At 39.5% G+C, this 17,618-nt stretch overlaps 1 protein-coding gene across 4 annotated transcripts in view; it reads right to left on the reverse strand.

Annotated features, from left to right (window-relative positions):
- The window catches only part of Lgr5 (leucine rich repeat containing G protein-coupled receptor 5), a 124,801-nt gene extending 107,742 nt beyond the window's left edge, over window positions 1-17,059 (reverse strand). For 2 of the 4 annotated variants that reach the window (XM_048805076.1, XM_048805068.1), the window contains exon 1: window positions 16,458-17,059. In XM_048805076.1, coding sequence (XP_048661033.1) covers window positions 16,458-16,957 — 500 coding nt within the window. In that variant the 5' untranslated portion in view covers window positions 16,958-17,059. The remainder of the gene's footprint in view (window positions 1-16,457) is intronic. The other 2 variants (XM_015483008.2, XM_015483007.2) reach the window with 1 other exon arrangement.
- Window positions 17,060-17,618: the final 559 nt, after the last annotated feature.

Genomic DNA, 17,618 nt, shown 5'->3' on the forward strand with positions numbered 1-17,618 from the left:
GGCCTGTGTCAAATATGTAGATATTTCCCACGGCCAGGCCGGACTGTGTTTCCAACAGGGACTGTGGCTTGGACAATGGTTCTTACACAGACACTGAAGTTCTTTAGTTCAGTCATTGTATTCGAAAAGAACTAGTAACCCCTTAGCTAGCATTTGATGAAACATCTAGATTTACATATTTCCTTAATTGCATTTTTGAACGTGAGTGAGATTTATCTGACCAGAGTTAAATGCCTCCTTTATTCCCCTACCCAAGGCAAAATTCAACTCCATGCTCTTTATAAAAGTGAGGTTGAGGGTGTATGGAAACTTGTTCTGCTCCCATCTGAACAAATTTTAGGGTTTCAATAAAGTGGGACAAGGGAGTTAGGTTACCAAAGACAGGAAAGATATATCTTTACCTTTTAAAGTGGAAATGTCACTTTCTAAAGCTTTGGCTTGCTCAGCTCTTTCAAAAAGACTATTTTGATTTTAAATGAATGCTATTCCTTGTTGCCCAATCTCCCAAATCGGTCGCTAAGAAACGTCGAAATTATTGTCCTTAATAATTTCTCACCAATGTTTCTGTAATGTGACTATAAAAAAACTGGGAGGTTAGGTTTTATTTTCATTATTTATTTACTATAAATTAACAGTAAATCTTGCATTTAGCTCCATTTAAACCTCCCTCTGCAGCTGCCCATTTGAAAAATAAAATGGTTGCCTTCTTTCACTTCAGTGGGCACAATACAAAACATCCATTGAGCTTTCGCTTTATCGCAGCTGCCAATGCCCAGCCGACTTTTAACAAACCAACCAAGCGGAATCACAATGCAGCTGCAACATTTTATGGTATTTCTGTTGGTTCTCTTTTGAGACTGAAGGTGTTAATTAGGAATCAAAGAACACAACCCTGCCAGCTTTCTTTCACAGACCATAGCCTGGTCACTGCAGTTTTTAGAAGAAAAATAAATCTAATAAAGGGATAAAAATGTTGTTTGTCACACCAGTAAAGTGTACTTAAGACCCTTTGATCAAAAGCTTTTCATGTAGTCTTGTCAGATGGGCTGGAAATATTGTATTTTCTCCCCTTTTCTGCCCCTTCCTCATGCAGACTTCTCTGAATTCTGAATTTAATTTCAGGGTGTCTAGAAAGCTGTGTCTGCATAGTCATGTGTGAGATTATTTTTGGATGATAACTGGTTTTGTGGAGTAAGACAATTTTGCTTCTTAGAAAAAAATTCACATCAACATTCCATCATGTTACAGCTTCATAACATTGGGTCTTCTATTAACATATTTATGATGTTCTAACTAACCATAAGTCCTCATACAACTGTCAATGCTCTACTCAGAATAATGGATATTTATGGCAGAAATCTCTCTATATTTAAGAGAATCCTTTTTTACATGCACAGAATTGAATATTTTCATAAGCATAGGAGGGGAGAGGGTATAGGGGCAGGAAGGACAGTAGAATGAATCGGATGTTATTACCCTATGTGCACTTATGACTACATGACCTGTGTGTTTCTACAACATGTACAACCAAAAGAATGAGAAGTTATACTCTATTTATGTGTCAAAATGTATTCAACTGCCATGTATAACTAATTAGAACAAATAAAAAGATTTTAAAGAACACATGCCTATATATGCCCACATATATGTTAATATATCAAAGAGTTTGTCCTGTTTGTATAATTTTTTTGATGCATCTTGAACATCATACATTCAAATGTAACATGAAGTCATTACCTTTAATCTTCAGTCAAAGTTAAAAGCTTAAAATAAGTTTATGAAGTTAGCACTGCTGGGAATTAGTCAAGCCTGCTAGCTTTCTCAGCACGAGGTTTTGCTGCTATATGCACAAATCATGCCAAAATCCATTAATCCTGCTAGAGAGAGGCAGAAAGAAGGTCTGCTTGTTGATTTAATGTTAATGAAATGAATGGGCTCCTGAGGCTACCTAGGGGGGCCCTCTAAACTGTAAAACAAATAAAGTCATTTTAAATAATGCTCACTGCAGGAGAGTAAACAATTCTTCCAGATTTCCTGGAAAAAAAAAATGGGAGTGGGTGTGGATGTGTGGAAACCTCCCATTTTCTGCAATCCTGTTACACCTGCCCTGTTACAATACCCACAAAAGTCAAGCTAATAGACTTGTATTGTAGAACTATCCATTGAGGAGAACTCAGAGCATGTGCTCACCTCCCTTATTTTACAGAGGTGAAAAATTGAGGCAGGGAGAAAATTTTTCTTGCCAGAGATTCTGTGGCTGATTCGTGGACTGGCGAGATCTAGACCAGTGGTTCTCAAACTTGGCTGTACATTGAATTTGCCTTGGGAGCTACAGGACACTTTGATGCGTCATTCCTTCCCAGGAGATTCTGCTTTGCTTGATTTGGCGTGTGATCTCAGCTTCAAGATGGCTACATTAGCTACCAGGTGGTAAAAATGTGCTGACAAGTTTGAGAGCCACAGATATACATTTCTAATCTAGTGCATTTGTTTTTTACTTTTTGCCACACCATAATGTTAATTATTGAGCAGCTCCTAGGAGCATGTCTATTGTTTTATCACACTATAGATAGAACAGACCCATTTGTTTTGAGGTTTCAAGGTTATTTCCAAAATGTGTGTTTTTCTCTGTATTTCTTTCACATGTAAATGCAAAGGTGTGTGTGTGTGTGTGTGTGTGTGTTTGTGTATGTGTGTATGTGCACGCATAAGAGAGAAACTCATTTTGGGCCCCTTGAAGGACTTAACCTACCCCTGGGGTGAGCCAGTTCCACAGGGAAGATAGTAGCCAAGGTCTAGGACTGGCATGGCAGCTTGGTCCATGCCTGGCTCTTTTTTCTGTCTTGTCCTTTGCTTCACCTTGAAATTTCTTTTTTTTTATTCCTTTCTAATTTGCCACCATTTCTTCTGGGCTGCCACTTTTCTCCTCCTCTTTTTTATATAAAGAATTGCCCTTGGTCTGAGAGAGACCTTTCTAACTCTTCTTGACATTGTTTGACTTTTGCTGCTTTTTGTTTCTCTTTAGTTTGGTGATGATTTAAACCATTGAATAAAGCTGGGCTGAGAGTCCCTTTCTTCAATCTGTGCTGCTGGATAACAAGTAATCAATGTGTGCCTGAAACTTCCTTCCATTTTGGCTTTAGAGTTTTAAAAGAAAGCTTCTTGGATTACTAACTTAATAGGCACTCAGGAATTCAGAATCATCTTTTCACATGTGGTAAGATATAAGGAGATTTCCTTTGTCTTTTACAAACCTGCTGTCTTGATATCAAAGGTTGTGGGCAAAGCACACATCTCTTTTGCAGAGGGGTTTAGTGTGTCTCTAGAGATGGAAAACTGGGTGTATTTAGAGGCCCTGGGTGGAAAAGACTGGTCCAAGGGCTGCTCAGCCATCTCTCCACTCTTTTGGGGACACCATGCATAATTTCAGAGGCTTCCTGCTCAAAATACAAGCTCAAGTGGGACTTTGATCCCCTATTTAGCTTTGAATTCCCTCTCTTACATAGATTCACATCATGGGTACCTATTATTTCCCTAGGAATAAATTTAGCCTCATCATGGTCACTGATGAAAGATTCTTCATGCAATTCAGTTGAACCAACTGTGTCATTATCAAAGACAGCTATTGGAGATGCTTTGAAAATTTAACTCTTGGGTGTATTTTCACAGAGATAAAAGCCTATTCCTTTAATTGGTTTTGGTCTTTAGAGAAGAATTTTGTTTGTAGTTGTTGGTATATTAAAAAACAACGGGGCTGGGAATGTGGCTCAAGTGGTAGCGCGCTCGTCTGGCATGCGTGCGGCCCGGGTTCGATCCTCAGCACCACATACCAACAAAGATGTTGTGTCTGCCGATAACTAAAAAAAAAATAAATAAATATTAAAAAAAAAAACAAAACAAAAAAAAAAATGAAACACATTCTTTTGTTGTGTTGAAATCTTGATTTTTCCTGAATGCATTTTTTGGCCCTAAGGAAAGGTTAAATTATCTAACTTCTTTCAGTCTTAAAGTCCATCATCTCTCACCTGACACTGTAGCAAATCAATAGCTGATCATGAAGGTCCTAAGAGACCAAGAAGATACCAAGCTGATGTTTTTCTACATAGTCAGGAAAGATGATGGGGCTAAAGAAAAAGAGAAAATAATTCAACCTTAGGACTGCAAATTGTTGGTCATTCATTGAATCATGTCTGAGGTGTGGAATTCCAACATTATGCCATGATCAAGCATTCATTCAGCTATCAGCTATCCTGGAGATGTTAGCAGTGTCAACACACCCATGCACAAATATAATAATACATTGAAAACACAGAATGTTTACCTATTTAATATCAAGGACCAGAGATGAAATGATGTTTTTATTTATAACAGATACTGGATAACACTTAATGCATTTGAAGCTGTCCCTTATTGGTTTCTCTAATCTTCTTTACCTAGTAGGCACCTCTCTGCTATTCTCTACTTGTTAAAAAGCATTATAAAATTTTGTTTAATGAAAGTTACATTCATACTTGTAAATCTTGAGGGCAATAAATATTTTGGGGAATAAAATTTAAGAGGCAACATGGTATATTTGAAAAGTATGAGTTTAGTGTGATAGCAACTGTAACATCATCAACAATAAAAACAGCTGCACCAAACATTTAAAGTATGTCCCATATATGAAGTACTATGCAAGGTGCTTTGCAAGCATTATTTTTCCAATTTTGCCACTTTACAGATGAAAACATTGAGTCACAAAGCTGCTTGCCAAGATATTCAAGATAGTGCTATGATCATCAAGGGATGTTCTGATCTCTAAGGTAGAAACAGTAATAATTGAAGGTCAAATGAGAAGCTGGGAGTAAATGAATTAATAGTATCCTTTTGATTTTTTTTTTCCTCTTCTGTCTTGGGAATTTTTCCAACAGTATGTAGTCTTTCAGGTTTGGAGGAAAGAATCTCTCTGTCATCATATTATAAGATTATATCAGAGATTATATCAACTAGTCTCTTCGTGGTCAGAAAAACAGTGCCTGGTATCTTAGGAGTGGATGACATATAAGCTTTACATAGAGCATAGGGAACCAGAGAGTGTCCTCTAGAGAGAAAGTAGTGCTGACTCTCCTTAGTGTACCCTGTCTCCTTTTGAAGAAGCTCAGAAAAGATGGGCATGGGCTTGGGGTGTTTCAAAATGTAGTTTTTAATATTATCTAGGTATGGTGAAAACAACAGATAAGGAGATGGCTGCTACTGGAAAGACAGCTTGCTAGTTATAGTTCCCAAGAGAAGTAGGCACCCATGCTATGCTGGCCCATACAGGGAAGCACCAGGGTCAGTCAGATGGCAGGAAAATGGGGGAAGAACATGCGCAGAGCCTTTATTATATTTTCCATAGAAAAGAGTGAACAAGGCAGGGTAAACTTGCTAAGAATTGGCTAGTTTGAAAAATTTCAGTGGGTTCTGAGGTGTACTGGCTGTCCCATCTTGTCCGGTATCTGGCTTTGGGGTGATTAGGACAGGAAATATTGACATAAAGTATTCAAGCCCTGCAAAAATCCATAAAGGAGGTGGTTAGGGGTGGGCTTTGGATTGGTTGGTTTGCATATGAAAGACACATTATAGGGGAGGCATTTGCTCTCTCTTGGAATTAGCTAGCCCAGGAAAGGAGAAATCTCTCCAGGATCAGTAAGGTCCCCAGATGTCAGAACACAACACAATACAGAAAATTTAAAAAACACCATGAATACACAAGAATTTTGGGTTCTGATCCAATATGTAGGAAGGTTCTTTTCTTCTTTGTTCAAGCCACATCTACAATTCAAGGGGCACAGTCAGTAGTGGAAACAGACATGAAGATCAAGTATGGCGATTATGTGTGATGAGTGCTTTGACTAAGGTAGGCTCAGCATTAGTGGGGCATAAGATGGGCTTCTCAGTGGTGGTCATGATGGCTTCCCAGAAGGGGTGGTGTTTGAAGTGAATATAGAAAAGCTTGCAGGAGTTAGCAAGATGCAAAAGAAGAAAGGCATTCAAAGCAGAGGCCAGCACATGTGAACATTTGGAGGCATGAAATAGGGAAACTGTAGGACATAGTTTGATATGGTTAGAGAAAGGAATAGGGAGGGGGAACAGGCAGCAGGGGTCATAGGCAGGGGATAATGTAAGAGAAGCCAGCTTGGTAGGATAAACAGAGATGTTAAAACAGAGATATTAAACTTGGTCATGAAAGCTACAGGAAACCACTGACGGGTGGAATATAAAAGAGACATGACCAGACAGGCATCTTGGACAAACTAGTGGGGAGTGGCAGGGAGTGTTCATGTGCGTTGGGGGTCTACATAGACCATGGAAATAGACTGCCACAATCATTTAGGCCAAAAATCAGGAGACCCTGAACTAGTGCAACATCATTGCTAGAGTGGAAACAGATATCAAAAGACATTTAGGTGAACTCATTATGGCTGAATAAACTCAATGAAATGTAAATTACAATAAACATGTTTAACTATGAACAAAAATTTGGGAAATTAATGATGTGTTCCTCAAATTAAATCTGATTATTCCTTTTTGCTCTACAGATTTTTGGGTGTATCTGCAGTGAACCAAAATAAAATGATAAGGTTAAAATTCAGACACATAGCTAGTTGTGAACACTGATGATAACATGCAAAGCAACAGGGCATTTGACATCACCTAGGAAAGTGACTGAGAGTTTCAGAATTCATTTCAATGTCTGTCATTACAGCAGAAAAGAGAGCACTGGACTGAGGTTTTCAGGAGATTTGGGTTCCAATTCCATCTTTGCCAGCTATGTGACTGGGCACATCATTTAGCTCTTATGAACATGAATTTCACTATCAGTGAAATGAAAGGATTGGAGATAGCCTCCATTCTACATTCCATAGGTAGACATAGCTTTTGACTCATTGAAGCCTTCAGCAACTCATATCAATGATTTAATTCTATTTATTTGGGAAATTAGGGTAGTGTTCAAGCAATCACTATTAAATTTCAATTCAGCACTGTGTAATGTGACCTTAGTTATACAGCTTAATCATTCTGGTGATTTGTGGACAAAAGATTATCCTTTCAGTTCTTTGTAGAACTTATTCTCAGTGTAGTTTGCTATTAACTCAAGCTCTGAATTGATTTTATTACAATTAACAAAAAGCTACCAAAATTAGCCTTTCCTTTCCAGTATACAATTAAGTTCTGAGACACTTCTACAGCTACGGCAAAAGGGTGTTCAAATTACTACGTAACAGTCATTGGGGACCAGACGGTGTCCATCTGACACTTCCCACAACTGCAAGACCCCGGGGAGGTGGGTATTTTTCTGGAAAGCCAGCAGCTGTAAGGTGGAAGGTGGACACTTGCTGTCAGTTAATCATGTTGCTAAAACTTTTGAGTTCTCCAAATGAGATATGTTTACACCCTGGGAGAATCTGGTTTAACTAGGATTTCCTTCTGCTAAACTGAGCTTGAAGATTCAATGAAAAAAGATCTTGAACTTCTTCCTGTGCTCTGTTACACTGAGTCCCAGAGAACAACAGCTGCTGGGGGAATGGGGGGCTGCAGATGAGCTAAGACCTTCCACCACACGGAGAGTGATGTGGCTTCCCTAAGTTAAAATCAAAGACCCCAACTTTGGTGCACTTAGAGTTGATACTTTAATCTCAAAGATGCTTCTTTCTAAACTTCCCTTTGTCTTGTAGTGGGAAGGCCTGTGATGGGGGGTGGAGATAAGGAAAATGTGTCCTGATTCTCCTCTGCCACATCTGTCAGTAAAGGATGGAGAGGGGTGGAGAAGTGTACCATCTGGGAGCAGGTGTTTAGAGGAGTCCAGTGGCTCAGTCTCTCAGTTCTGTCAGCACTGTCCCATGGGTAGCAGACTTCCTTAGTTAGCTTTTCTATTTCTCTTGCCATTCTTTCTCTAGGCTTTTTTTCTACTGTGCAGTTAACACTTTAACCATTTTAAGTAGAGTAGGCTTATTGCCAAATGCAAGCATATCTGGTAAGGATCCCTTCAAGGTAGGAAGTAGGAAAATAAAATAAAAAGGAAGACTTTTATCTCAGACTTTACTAGGAGACTCAAATTCCTTCTGTAGATTCATTCAACAAACATGAAATAAACCTTTATTGTGAAAGTCTCAGTGTTTACACAAAAATGGTGATTAAGGAATGTATCTTCTTAATCACCATTTTTATTTGGTTTTCATAATTAAATAACCTTCACCACATATGTATACAGAATCTGAAAGGTGATTTTTGTGCTGATAGATTTAAGGAACAATTGATTATGTAACAGAGCTCCTTCAAGCAAGTGCTTCCTAAGAAAATTTATTAACTAAAAACTTCAAGCACCATGTGTGTTTTGTGTGTCGAACCAATAAATTCATTACAATAACATTGGGTAAACCCAAACACAACACAACGAAGGTTCTGATACAGCCCACAGTAACCAACCAACTTTAAAATAATATCTCTGTTATTTGGTAAGGTTAAATATTCAGCAAATTCTTCATATTTTTTCCATTTGAGATCATGTGTGGTTTTCTACTTTCCTGAGGAGTACGCTTTTGCGGCTTTTTTGATCAAAGGAAGGTTATTTTTTTTTTCAAATAGACATCTTTTTTAGAGGTCCCTTGCTCTATGTAATCAAAGTTTCAAGAAAAAAGAGGGACAAAAGTATTTTCCAGTTTTTTAGCGAAACACAAAAAATCTGTAGGTTCTCTGCATAGTGAAGACTTTGGAAAGAAGGCAGATATGTGAAGTTAGTGACCACAATGGTGTGTGTTTGTGTGTGTGTGTGTGTGTGTGTGAGAGAGAGAGAGAGAGAGAGAGAGAGGAGAGAGAGAGGAGAGAGAGAAAGAGAGAGGAGAGAGAGAAAGAGAGAGAGAGAGAGGAGAGAGAGAGAGAGAGAGAGAGAGAGAGAGAGAGAGAGAGAGGCAGACAAGGAGGTAGAAGGAGGAAATAAAGGAATTTGGCTGCAAAATTGAGTAACAGTTTGAAACACTTGGCTTCCAGTTGTGAAAGATGAGCAACACTGGGGAGAGGCTGGGCTAACAAGGAACCACTTGAGGAAAGCTTAATCTCTGCTGGCAGGCTGACGAGGAAGGTCAGCTCAGAGCACGCGTTCTCAGCTGGAGTTGGGCTCCTTTTGCCAGGACAATTGTCTTCTGCATTTCAGCTTCTGAACTGAACTGAAGGTGCCTTCACACAGCCAGCCCCTCCGTCTCTCCCCTTTAAAGGGCTGGCTCTCCACTGCCGTGCCCTGTCAATGTATGTATGTGTCATTTCCGCTGAGCTGGTGGCACAAAGGGACGTGTTTCTCATTGGTGTGTGCTAGTGTGTGCATGAGATCGCTTTCTTCCCCCTTGACCACCACAGTCCTTGTCTGTAGATGAAGAGAAACTTCTTCTGAAGGCAAGAAGGATAAAAGGAATATGAGAAAAAAAAAAAGGCTTGCAAATAAAAAGTGAGACACTTGAAAATTAGAAATTGATGAATAATTTTAAGTGGTTAGGGTTAATAGAAAACTAGAAGATGAGAATGTCATTTTAAGAGATTTTAGAGATTGTGCCCCAGTGTATCCCAAATTTTCTTAACATCAGCAATTACTTGATGAGGGGTTTTCTGCACTGAATATAATTTATAATTAACTGGTCACACACTGATACTTCATGTTGACCCAGTACTACCACAAATGATTAATGTAGATCAGGTTTCTAGCAGCAAAGGACTGAAGAAATTCAGAAAGGTGTTTTGTTTGAAGGAGGAGACTTTTCTCTGTCTTGTTCAGATTTCTGGATGACTCAGAAGACTGTCACTGGTCTACTGTTAAAACACACACAATTTAGACATGAAAATTGATTTCTGTGGTAGTAAGAAAGTGGATATAAAAAAAATACATACCGATCAAATTTAAAATATTTGGCCCTAAACTAGATCACATCATGCTGATTTTATTGAAAATTAAAAACTATATTTTGTTCTGGAAGTCCCTAAAGAATTAAAGCTTCGTAAATTGTTTTCTGTTTATTTTGAGGGTAAGGGGAGGTTTGGTGGTACTAGGGATTGAACTCAGGGGCCACTTGGCTACTGAGCCACATCTCCAGCCCTATTTTGTATTTTATTTTGTATCACTGAGTTGCCTAGCACCTCACTTTTGCTGAGGCTGGCTTTGATCTCGAGATTCTCCTGCCTCAGCCTCCTGAGCTGCTGGGATTACAGGCGTGCGCCGTTGTACCTGGCATAAATTGTGTCCTTGAAAAGAAAAATATGGTAAAATATTTCAGCACCAACTACAATCATTATAAGGCATAAATGTAAATTAGAAGACTGGTTTTCTTGTCTCATTTGCAGACTAGTCCTGAATATAATTTCAAAGAGGTCCAAAAGTATTTAGAGCAACGAAAATGTCCTTGGAAAAAATTTACAGACATACAACTGAGTCAAGCATTCAACATAGTTCCTGACACTCAGGGAGCACAGTATAAATTTCAGCTTTTATTTGCATTATTTTTATTAAAATAATAAGGAAACTTGGGTATATAAATTATTATGTGTGTTAAAATAAACAACTCACTGCATCATTTAAGCTACATAGAATTCAATTAAATTTCAAATGGTACTGGGCCACAATTGTGGGATACCAGGAGCCTTGTGTTATTCTGCTACTTGTAGACTAGTAGTTCTCATCTTTCTCAGACCCCTTTTAGCTACTAGGATTTCAGTAGCTGATTCAGCCAATTATATTAAATTCAACATTACAAATATTTACTGGATATCCCATAAGAGTTGGGCACTCTGACAAATTTGGAATATAAAGTAGAAAATTTCCTACCCTGGAGGTACTCATAGATAAATGAGGAGAATAAACTCTGAAGGAAAGAAAGCCTCTCATTACATCCTGGAGTATTATTCCATCTGACTTAAGGAAGATGTTTTCACAGTCATGGCTGGTTCCTTTGCAAACTCTCAAAGTAAATATCAGCTTCTCCAGTTCTAGACATATACATTCAGAGTGGAAGTAATTTATGAGGGTGTGAGGAAGCACTCTTGCTTGTGAAGCATCTCTTCAACAGCTTCCCACTAAAGCTACCGCCCTGTTGAGAGACTTAGCATGACCACTGAATCCTATTATTCCATTTCTTGAAACCAAATGACTCAAGTTCTATCTTACATTTTCAAATAAGGCATTATCATTGGGCTCAACTAATGTAACAGGAATATTTACTGGAAGAGGTGGGAGAAAATGCCACATATTTCAAGATGGAATGGCTTCCTACCATGGAAGATATAAAGAACCAAATTAATTTTGAATTAGAAGAATTTTAATGAAAAGTTCCACATTGTAACCTGTGCAATATCTCCTTTCCACACATATAATGAGTTCCACAGGTGAAACTGGACATGTAGTTGGTATAAATAATAGCTAAATAAAAATGTGGATTAAGGCTGACAGAACTGAGAATAAAATAGTTACAGTGGATTAGAACCCTTGGACAGATTTAACATGTGAAGTTCTACTAAATGCATCAAACAGAGAAACAAGACAAGATAATCAGCTGATTTTATTTGGTAAAAAATATATCAGTCTGGCTTTGTTGCCAGTTTGATTTATCTCCCTACTACTAAAATGGGATGCCATAAAGGTAAACATTGTGGTAGGAGAGAGGAGGTTGAATCTTACTGGAAGGAATTTGATTTCTTAATTTACCAAAAAATCCACATGAGGGTTGTTCACATGGAAGTGTATCATTTAGCTGTATTCTAAATTTATATAAATATAACAAAAAATATAATATTGTGCAATACAAAACTCTCTATTGTTTTTCAGTTATATCTTATGGTATATAATTTAGTTTAATTGGAAACCATACTTAAATTTATGGTTAAAGTAATTAAATGATGAATTTGATAGAAGAAATATAAAAACACTTTGATAAGGTAAGTAAAAATTATATATCAGTTATAATACCATAAATATTCTGTAATATCTTTAATTTCATGATAGCTGTATTGGGTTAATCATTTGCTCTGACGTTATTTGTCTGCTTTTGACAGCTATATGTTTTGGAATTTAAAAGTGATCAAATAGTTGAGATAAAAACTAAAATCATAGGCAGATTTTATGTTTCTGAACTTCTTTAAACACATCCAAGTGTGAATGGTCTCACTATCAAAACGATTCTATTTAACCACAAAGGTTATTTCTTATTCAATCTTCTTACTCATTTATGACTGTTACCTTTTGTTGCTTCATCAGAATGTCTTTGCTTTGAAAAATGCAGAGGAAAGAAAGAAGAAAAAAACTAAAGGTCACATTTATTATGTAAAAATTCTTTCTTGTCACATGAACTCTGTCATGCACATATTGAACGTATTGAGTAATGTATTTATTTCAAATTTATGCTACAAAATTGTTTGAATCACAATTCACTATTAAAAAAATTACTCAGATTTAATTAATTAGTTTCAATAATTGCCCCATAACAAAAAAGTCTATGGGAAAACCCACCAGGAATTCTAGAGAAAAAGAATGAACTTTATTAAAATGGAGAAAATTCTTGATATCATTGTATTTTAGACAAAGTTTAAAAGAATGTTGTAACTTCTATGAATTTTGCAATTGATCTAAATCCTTTTATAACCATTTATAAAGTACGAACTTTGTCTTTTATTTAAAGTATGAGCGTAGTCTTTTATTTAAAGTACTTTTCTCAGCTAGAAGGAAACAAGAAATATATTACATTATTTTCAAATAAGACTCTAAAATATTTTTGAATTTTGAAACTGCATCTTTAATGCTTAAAACATATATATGATACCAGGGCCATTCTTAATTTAACTAATTGAGGTTTTTGATCAGTTCTTATTAACATCAATTTTACTAATTATGTATAAAATCAAATTTTGTTTCAAAATGACATAGGGGAAAGTAACCAAGTTATGTAAAATTTTAAAATCTCTCTTGGTTTCTTTGGTTCATATAACATAACTTTGCTTATGGATAAAATGTTTTAGCCATTCAGCAACAGCAAAGAAAAACTTGGTTTCTGTTTAAAAGGAAAATCTGCATTCTAGACCAATAAAGAAAAGTCTATTTACTATATTAGGCTGTTCACTGAAATTTAGTTTTCTACCTTGATGCCACGCTAACTAGATGAAAGACACATCAAAGTAACATAGGAGATTTTACTTTTTAAGACCCTAGGAGCAAAATCCTTTGTATTTGAATGACTAAAACAACTTATCTATAATAGGATTAGACCTACTTTGTTTCTGACTGATCATTCTTGGTGTATTGAGATATATTAAGCATTGTAAACAATTATTGTCTCTTTTTATGTTTTAGCCTTGGTGGGGTCCTTATTTTCTGCAGAGTGAACTTCACTGGCTTCTGTTAGTAAAATGAGAGCCTATAACCAATCGGGGTGGATAGTAGGAGAAGAAGTTGAGGGAAAAGACATGGGATGGGGAGAGAAGAGACTAGGATTGAGATTCTTCTAGGAGTTTCCATTACAGTTAATGGTCTGGTTACAGATCTACTGGGGGATGGAGTTTGGTAAGAAAAGAGAGATAATATTAATGTTTGGATTGGCTTAAGATTTAGCTTTTCTCAGAAGAAAGATTATAAAGTGATGCACAAACAGTTCTTGCCTTCTATGAATAGATTTAGAGAACTTTCTTTACCTGCTGGTTTCACTAGACAACTATTAGATTGCAGCAAATCTATTTTCCAAAAGTGGTCAGCTGGAACTTACCATGTCAATCTGTTGGAAGGAAATAAAATGCTTGTTCTTTCTTTAGGGGGATTAGGAGATAATATTTTGACTAAATAAATGGTGATAACCTACTACAAACAATAACAGTAGTTCTGGCCTCTTAACCACATTAGTCTTTACTTACTTAAATTTTCCCATCAAAGCTTTTGGCCCCAGTGGAGTGGGAACATAACTTAATGTCCCCTTTCAAGAGCAAATGAAGTTATTTCTTAAAATAAGAAAATCAATAAAACTCCTACTTATTTACCCTTTTAGATTATGACTAACCAAGTGAAGGCAGAAATGGTCAGATAATACTAGGTGTAACCAAAAGAGGGCATCATCTACCCTTAATGTCTGCACAGAGCTTCTGTGATTGTAATCCCACAACTCTCAATCCATGACAAAAGAACACCCCATGGTCCCTGGCACTCTGCACTCTATAGGGAGACCAAGTCATGACATCACACATTAAGGAGTGTCTGGCCAGTTCTTCACTTTAGGATTGATATCTACATTCAGCACACACAATTCCTGAAATTTCAGCGACCAGAAGCAAATGGTTAACATTCCCTGTCTAACTTTACACAGACAGTCTGAGTTTAACATTTTATAGGGCACGGAGAAAATTTCCTCTTAGACTAGGATACAAGCTGGCATCAAATAGCATAAGAATAATGTGAAAATTCACTTCCTAATTGTATCTTAACTTCGAGGGGTTATCTATTAATGATAGGTAGTGAACAGTGGCAGTAGGTGGCAGTAAGTTCTCCTGAGCACAGGGAAGATGCTTTTGGATTTGAGGTATGGTGGGAAATAGTTTAAAGCATAATTTTAGGCTTTTAGTAACAGAAGCTTAACAAATGTTCTTCTTGAAAGTAGGAGGAAAAAAATGCCCCAACATTATGCATATTTTTTGCTATATTCTTAAATATATTTTATAATTAACGTATAATTTAAATAGTAAGTAAGTGTTGGGGCTGAGAGCATGGGGTTGTACATCCTTGTATATAGTGAATTTCTTCAGGGCGGTGGGAAAGAATAGTGTAGGCTCTTAAGTAAAATTGCCAAACTTGCCTTAGAAATTCATTATGCCGGAGAACACATTATCTTTGAGTCACTGACATTAGCAGTTAAACCAGAAAGTTTGGGGATGTATATTCTGTTTCCTAATAGGGACAGCTGTTCTGAAGGAAATGTGAATTCTGAGAGGATGATCATTTTTGAAAACAGATTTCACTCCCTCGAAAAATACCACTACCACATGCTATTGAAGGGAAAACCTGGTGGGGAAAATATTTTATATCCTGCTTGAATAAAGAAAAGCGACCCAAACAGTTTTTTATGGTAGTGGAGGAGGCCACTCTCACCTACCAATACTAAAATTTATCAGGATTTAGCCTTTCTTTAAATGCAATATTTTTTTCCCTTTTTCTTCTCTTCCTTATCCTGTTCCAGAGAAAGAAAAACTCACTACCTGGCAGAAAACATTGAGTAAGCCTCTGCTCCTTTCCTCCACAAAGCAACTAAACAGAGGAAAAACCGAGTTCACAAACATCCCAACTCGCTCGTGCCAAGGTACATCAGAGAAGCCGAAACAGATTAAACGAGTATGGGATGGGCTCACTGCAAGGTCTTGAATTAAAATCTAAATGTTTCACCTCGTGGCCAGGAGAGCTTTTTCCCAGGGTGGCCTCGACCCTGGTCTCTTGGCCCCAAGGAACAGAACTCCAGATGGTTGACAGGAAGTTGGGGGGAGTAGTCACCTTGGTCCCCGAGAACAGAGTTCCTTTCTGAGCCACCTCATCCAGTCAACCACCTGTTACTCTCCAGTCTGGGCTTCTCAGAGACAGAATTATAAAATGAGCCACAGCCTCATTCCCGTGGTCAGGGCTTTGGACGTGGTATTAGGAAAAGAAAGGGTGGGAGGTTCCTCCCAAGGAAGACAGAGAGTTTCGGGACCCCCCCCTTGGAAGTCGGCGCCGCTGTTTACTCGCCTGGCCGCCTTCAGCCCACTTCCCTTTCCTCCCCCGGGGGAGGAGATGGTTAAAGATTACACTGCGGCCATCGGTACTTCAAAGGGCGGCTCGGGCAGCCAAAGGTAAAGATAACGTTCTGGCAGCTCTAATCGGGGTTTGTGGTTGCCACATTTTAATCACTCCGTTAAAAAAAAAAAAAAAAAAAAAAGGTTATGTCGCGCTACAGTGCTAAGGATGCAGAGCAAGTCCCTTAGAGCTGGGCATGTTAGGTTTCTCCTGTGGGACACTTTATAGCCCATCTCTTCATGGAAAGCAACTGGATGAAAACCGGGGGATTGGGGTAGGGACCAGTCGGGCATCCTGCCCTTGGGTTTCAGCCTCCTGGGCACAAAAGCCCATTCTGCACAAAAATGCCTGTACACTTGTGCTCACTATGCACACAAATGCCTGTACATTCGGAGGAATGTGCCCTGCGACGTGCCTAGTTCTGGACTGCAAAGCTGCGGCGCACCAGCTCTTTCCCTGGGTCGCAGTGAATCCATTTCGTTACACACCTCTAAAACACGTGCATTTCTCCGGGGAGCCGAAACTGGTCTAGCCAGGATGCCCTTGGCAAAGTCGCCCGCCCCCTCCAAAGCAGGAGGGCGCTAAGTCTCCCAGCCTTGACTCAGAGTAGCTCCCTCCCACTTCTAGCCCCCTTCTGGGAGTGAGGTGGGGGCGCACTTACAGGTAGGAGGTGAAGACGCTGATGTTGGAGGGTAGCTCCGAGAGTCCCAGGTCCGAGCAGTCCACCCTGAGCAACATTCTGCCGTCGGGCTCGCAGTGACAGTGTGTGGGACAGCCCCGCGGTAGCGCACCGGGCTTGGGCGAGCCGCCTCCAGCCGCTAGCTGCAGCAGCACAGGCAAGGACAGGAGCACGCCGACGCGGGAGGTGTCCATGGTGCCCAAGGCAGGGATCCGCGAGCCAGACGCCAGCCGAGGGCAACGCCGGGACTGTTGTGGACTGTGGCGCGCCAGGCGGCGCTCCTCCGGCTTCTGAAGCTCTGCCGGCGTCTGTAACACTGGGCGCCGCGCTCCTGCCCCCCGCCGGGAGCGCAGAGGAGAAGTTCCGCGGGGATCGCGGAGCACGTTGCAGCCACGCTGGCCCCTGGAGCAGCCCTTGATGCAGTCGCGGCAGTAGCGGTGCGCGTTGCTGCTGCAGGCGGTCTGAGCTGTGTGCAGCAGCATCTCCGCTCGCACGCTCGTTTTTTAAAGCGCTGGATCCCGAATTGCGCGCCCAGTGACGTCAGCGCAGCCCAGCTTTCCAGACACCCCCAGCCCGGCCCCACTTTTCCTCCGCTCGTCCCCTCCCTCTTTTCTCGAGACCTGGCTGGGCGGCAGCAGGCGGCGCGAGGTGCTGGCGAGTTCGCGCTGTGACTGCGCCTTCGCTGGGAGGATTCCAGCGCTCTGCGCCACGCGCCAGGCAGGGGATCCCCACCCTCACCCCTTTTTGCGTTATGGAAACTCAGTTTCGAGACCTGAGAGGGACCTGATTCAGAGCGACATAGAGACCCAGGGTAGGAAGGATAAGGCACGTTTCCTCCAGCCCGCTTCAAATAATGGAAAAGAGGCATGGAGAACTTTAAAAAAGACTAAACTCTAATCTAGAAAAATAGTTACCGGGGTAAGAAAGCAAGAGCTCTCGGCAAACGATGGGTGGCCTTTTTAGTCCTTACGTCAGAGCACTGTCTGGCTCGCTTTTGCCCTAAAACCAAAGCGCTGGACTAATCATTAAATAAATACAGTGGAGAGCGAGCACTCCCGTGCTACTCTCCTAACTCATCCGGGGTGAGGAAGTCGAAGTGACTTTTAAAAAAGTGTTTAGAATCCAAAGTTAGTAAAATGATGT

This window comes from Marmota marmota, unplaced genomic scaffold, assembly GCF_001458135.2.
Source record: "Marmota marmota marmota unplaced genomic scaffold, marMar, whole genome shotgun sequence".
Taxonomy (NCBI): domain Eukaryota; kingdom Metazoa; phylum Chordata; class Mammalia; order Rodentia; family Sciuridae; genus Marmota; species Marmota marmota.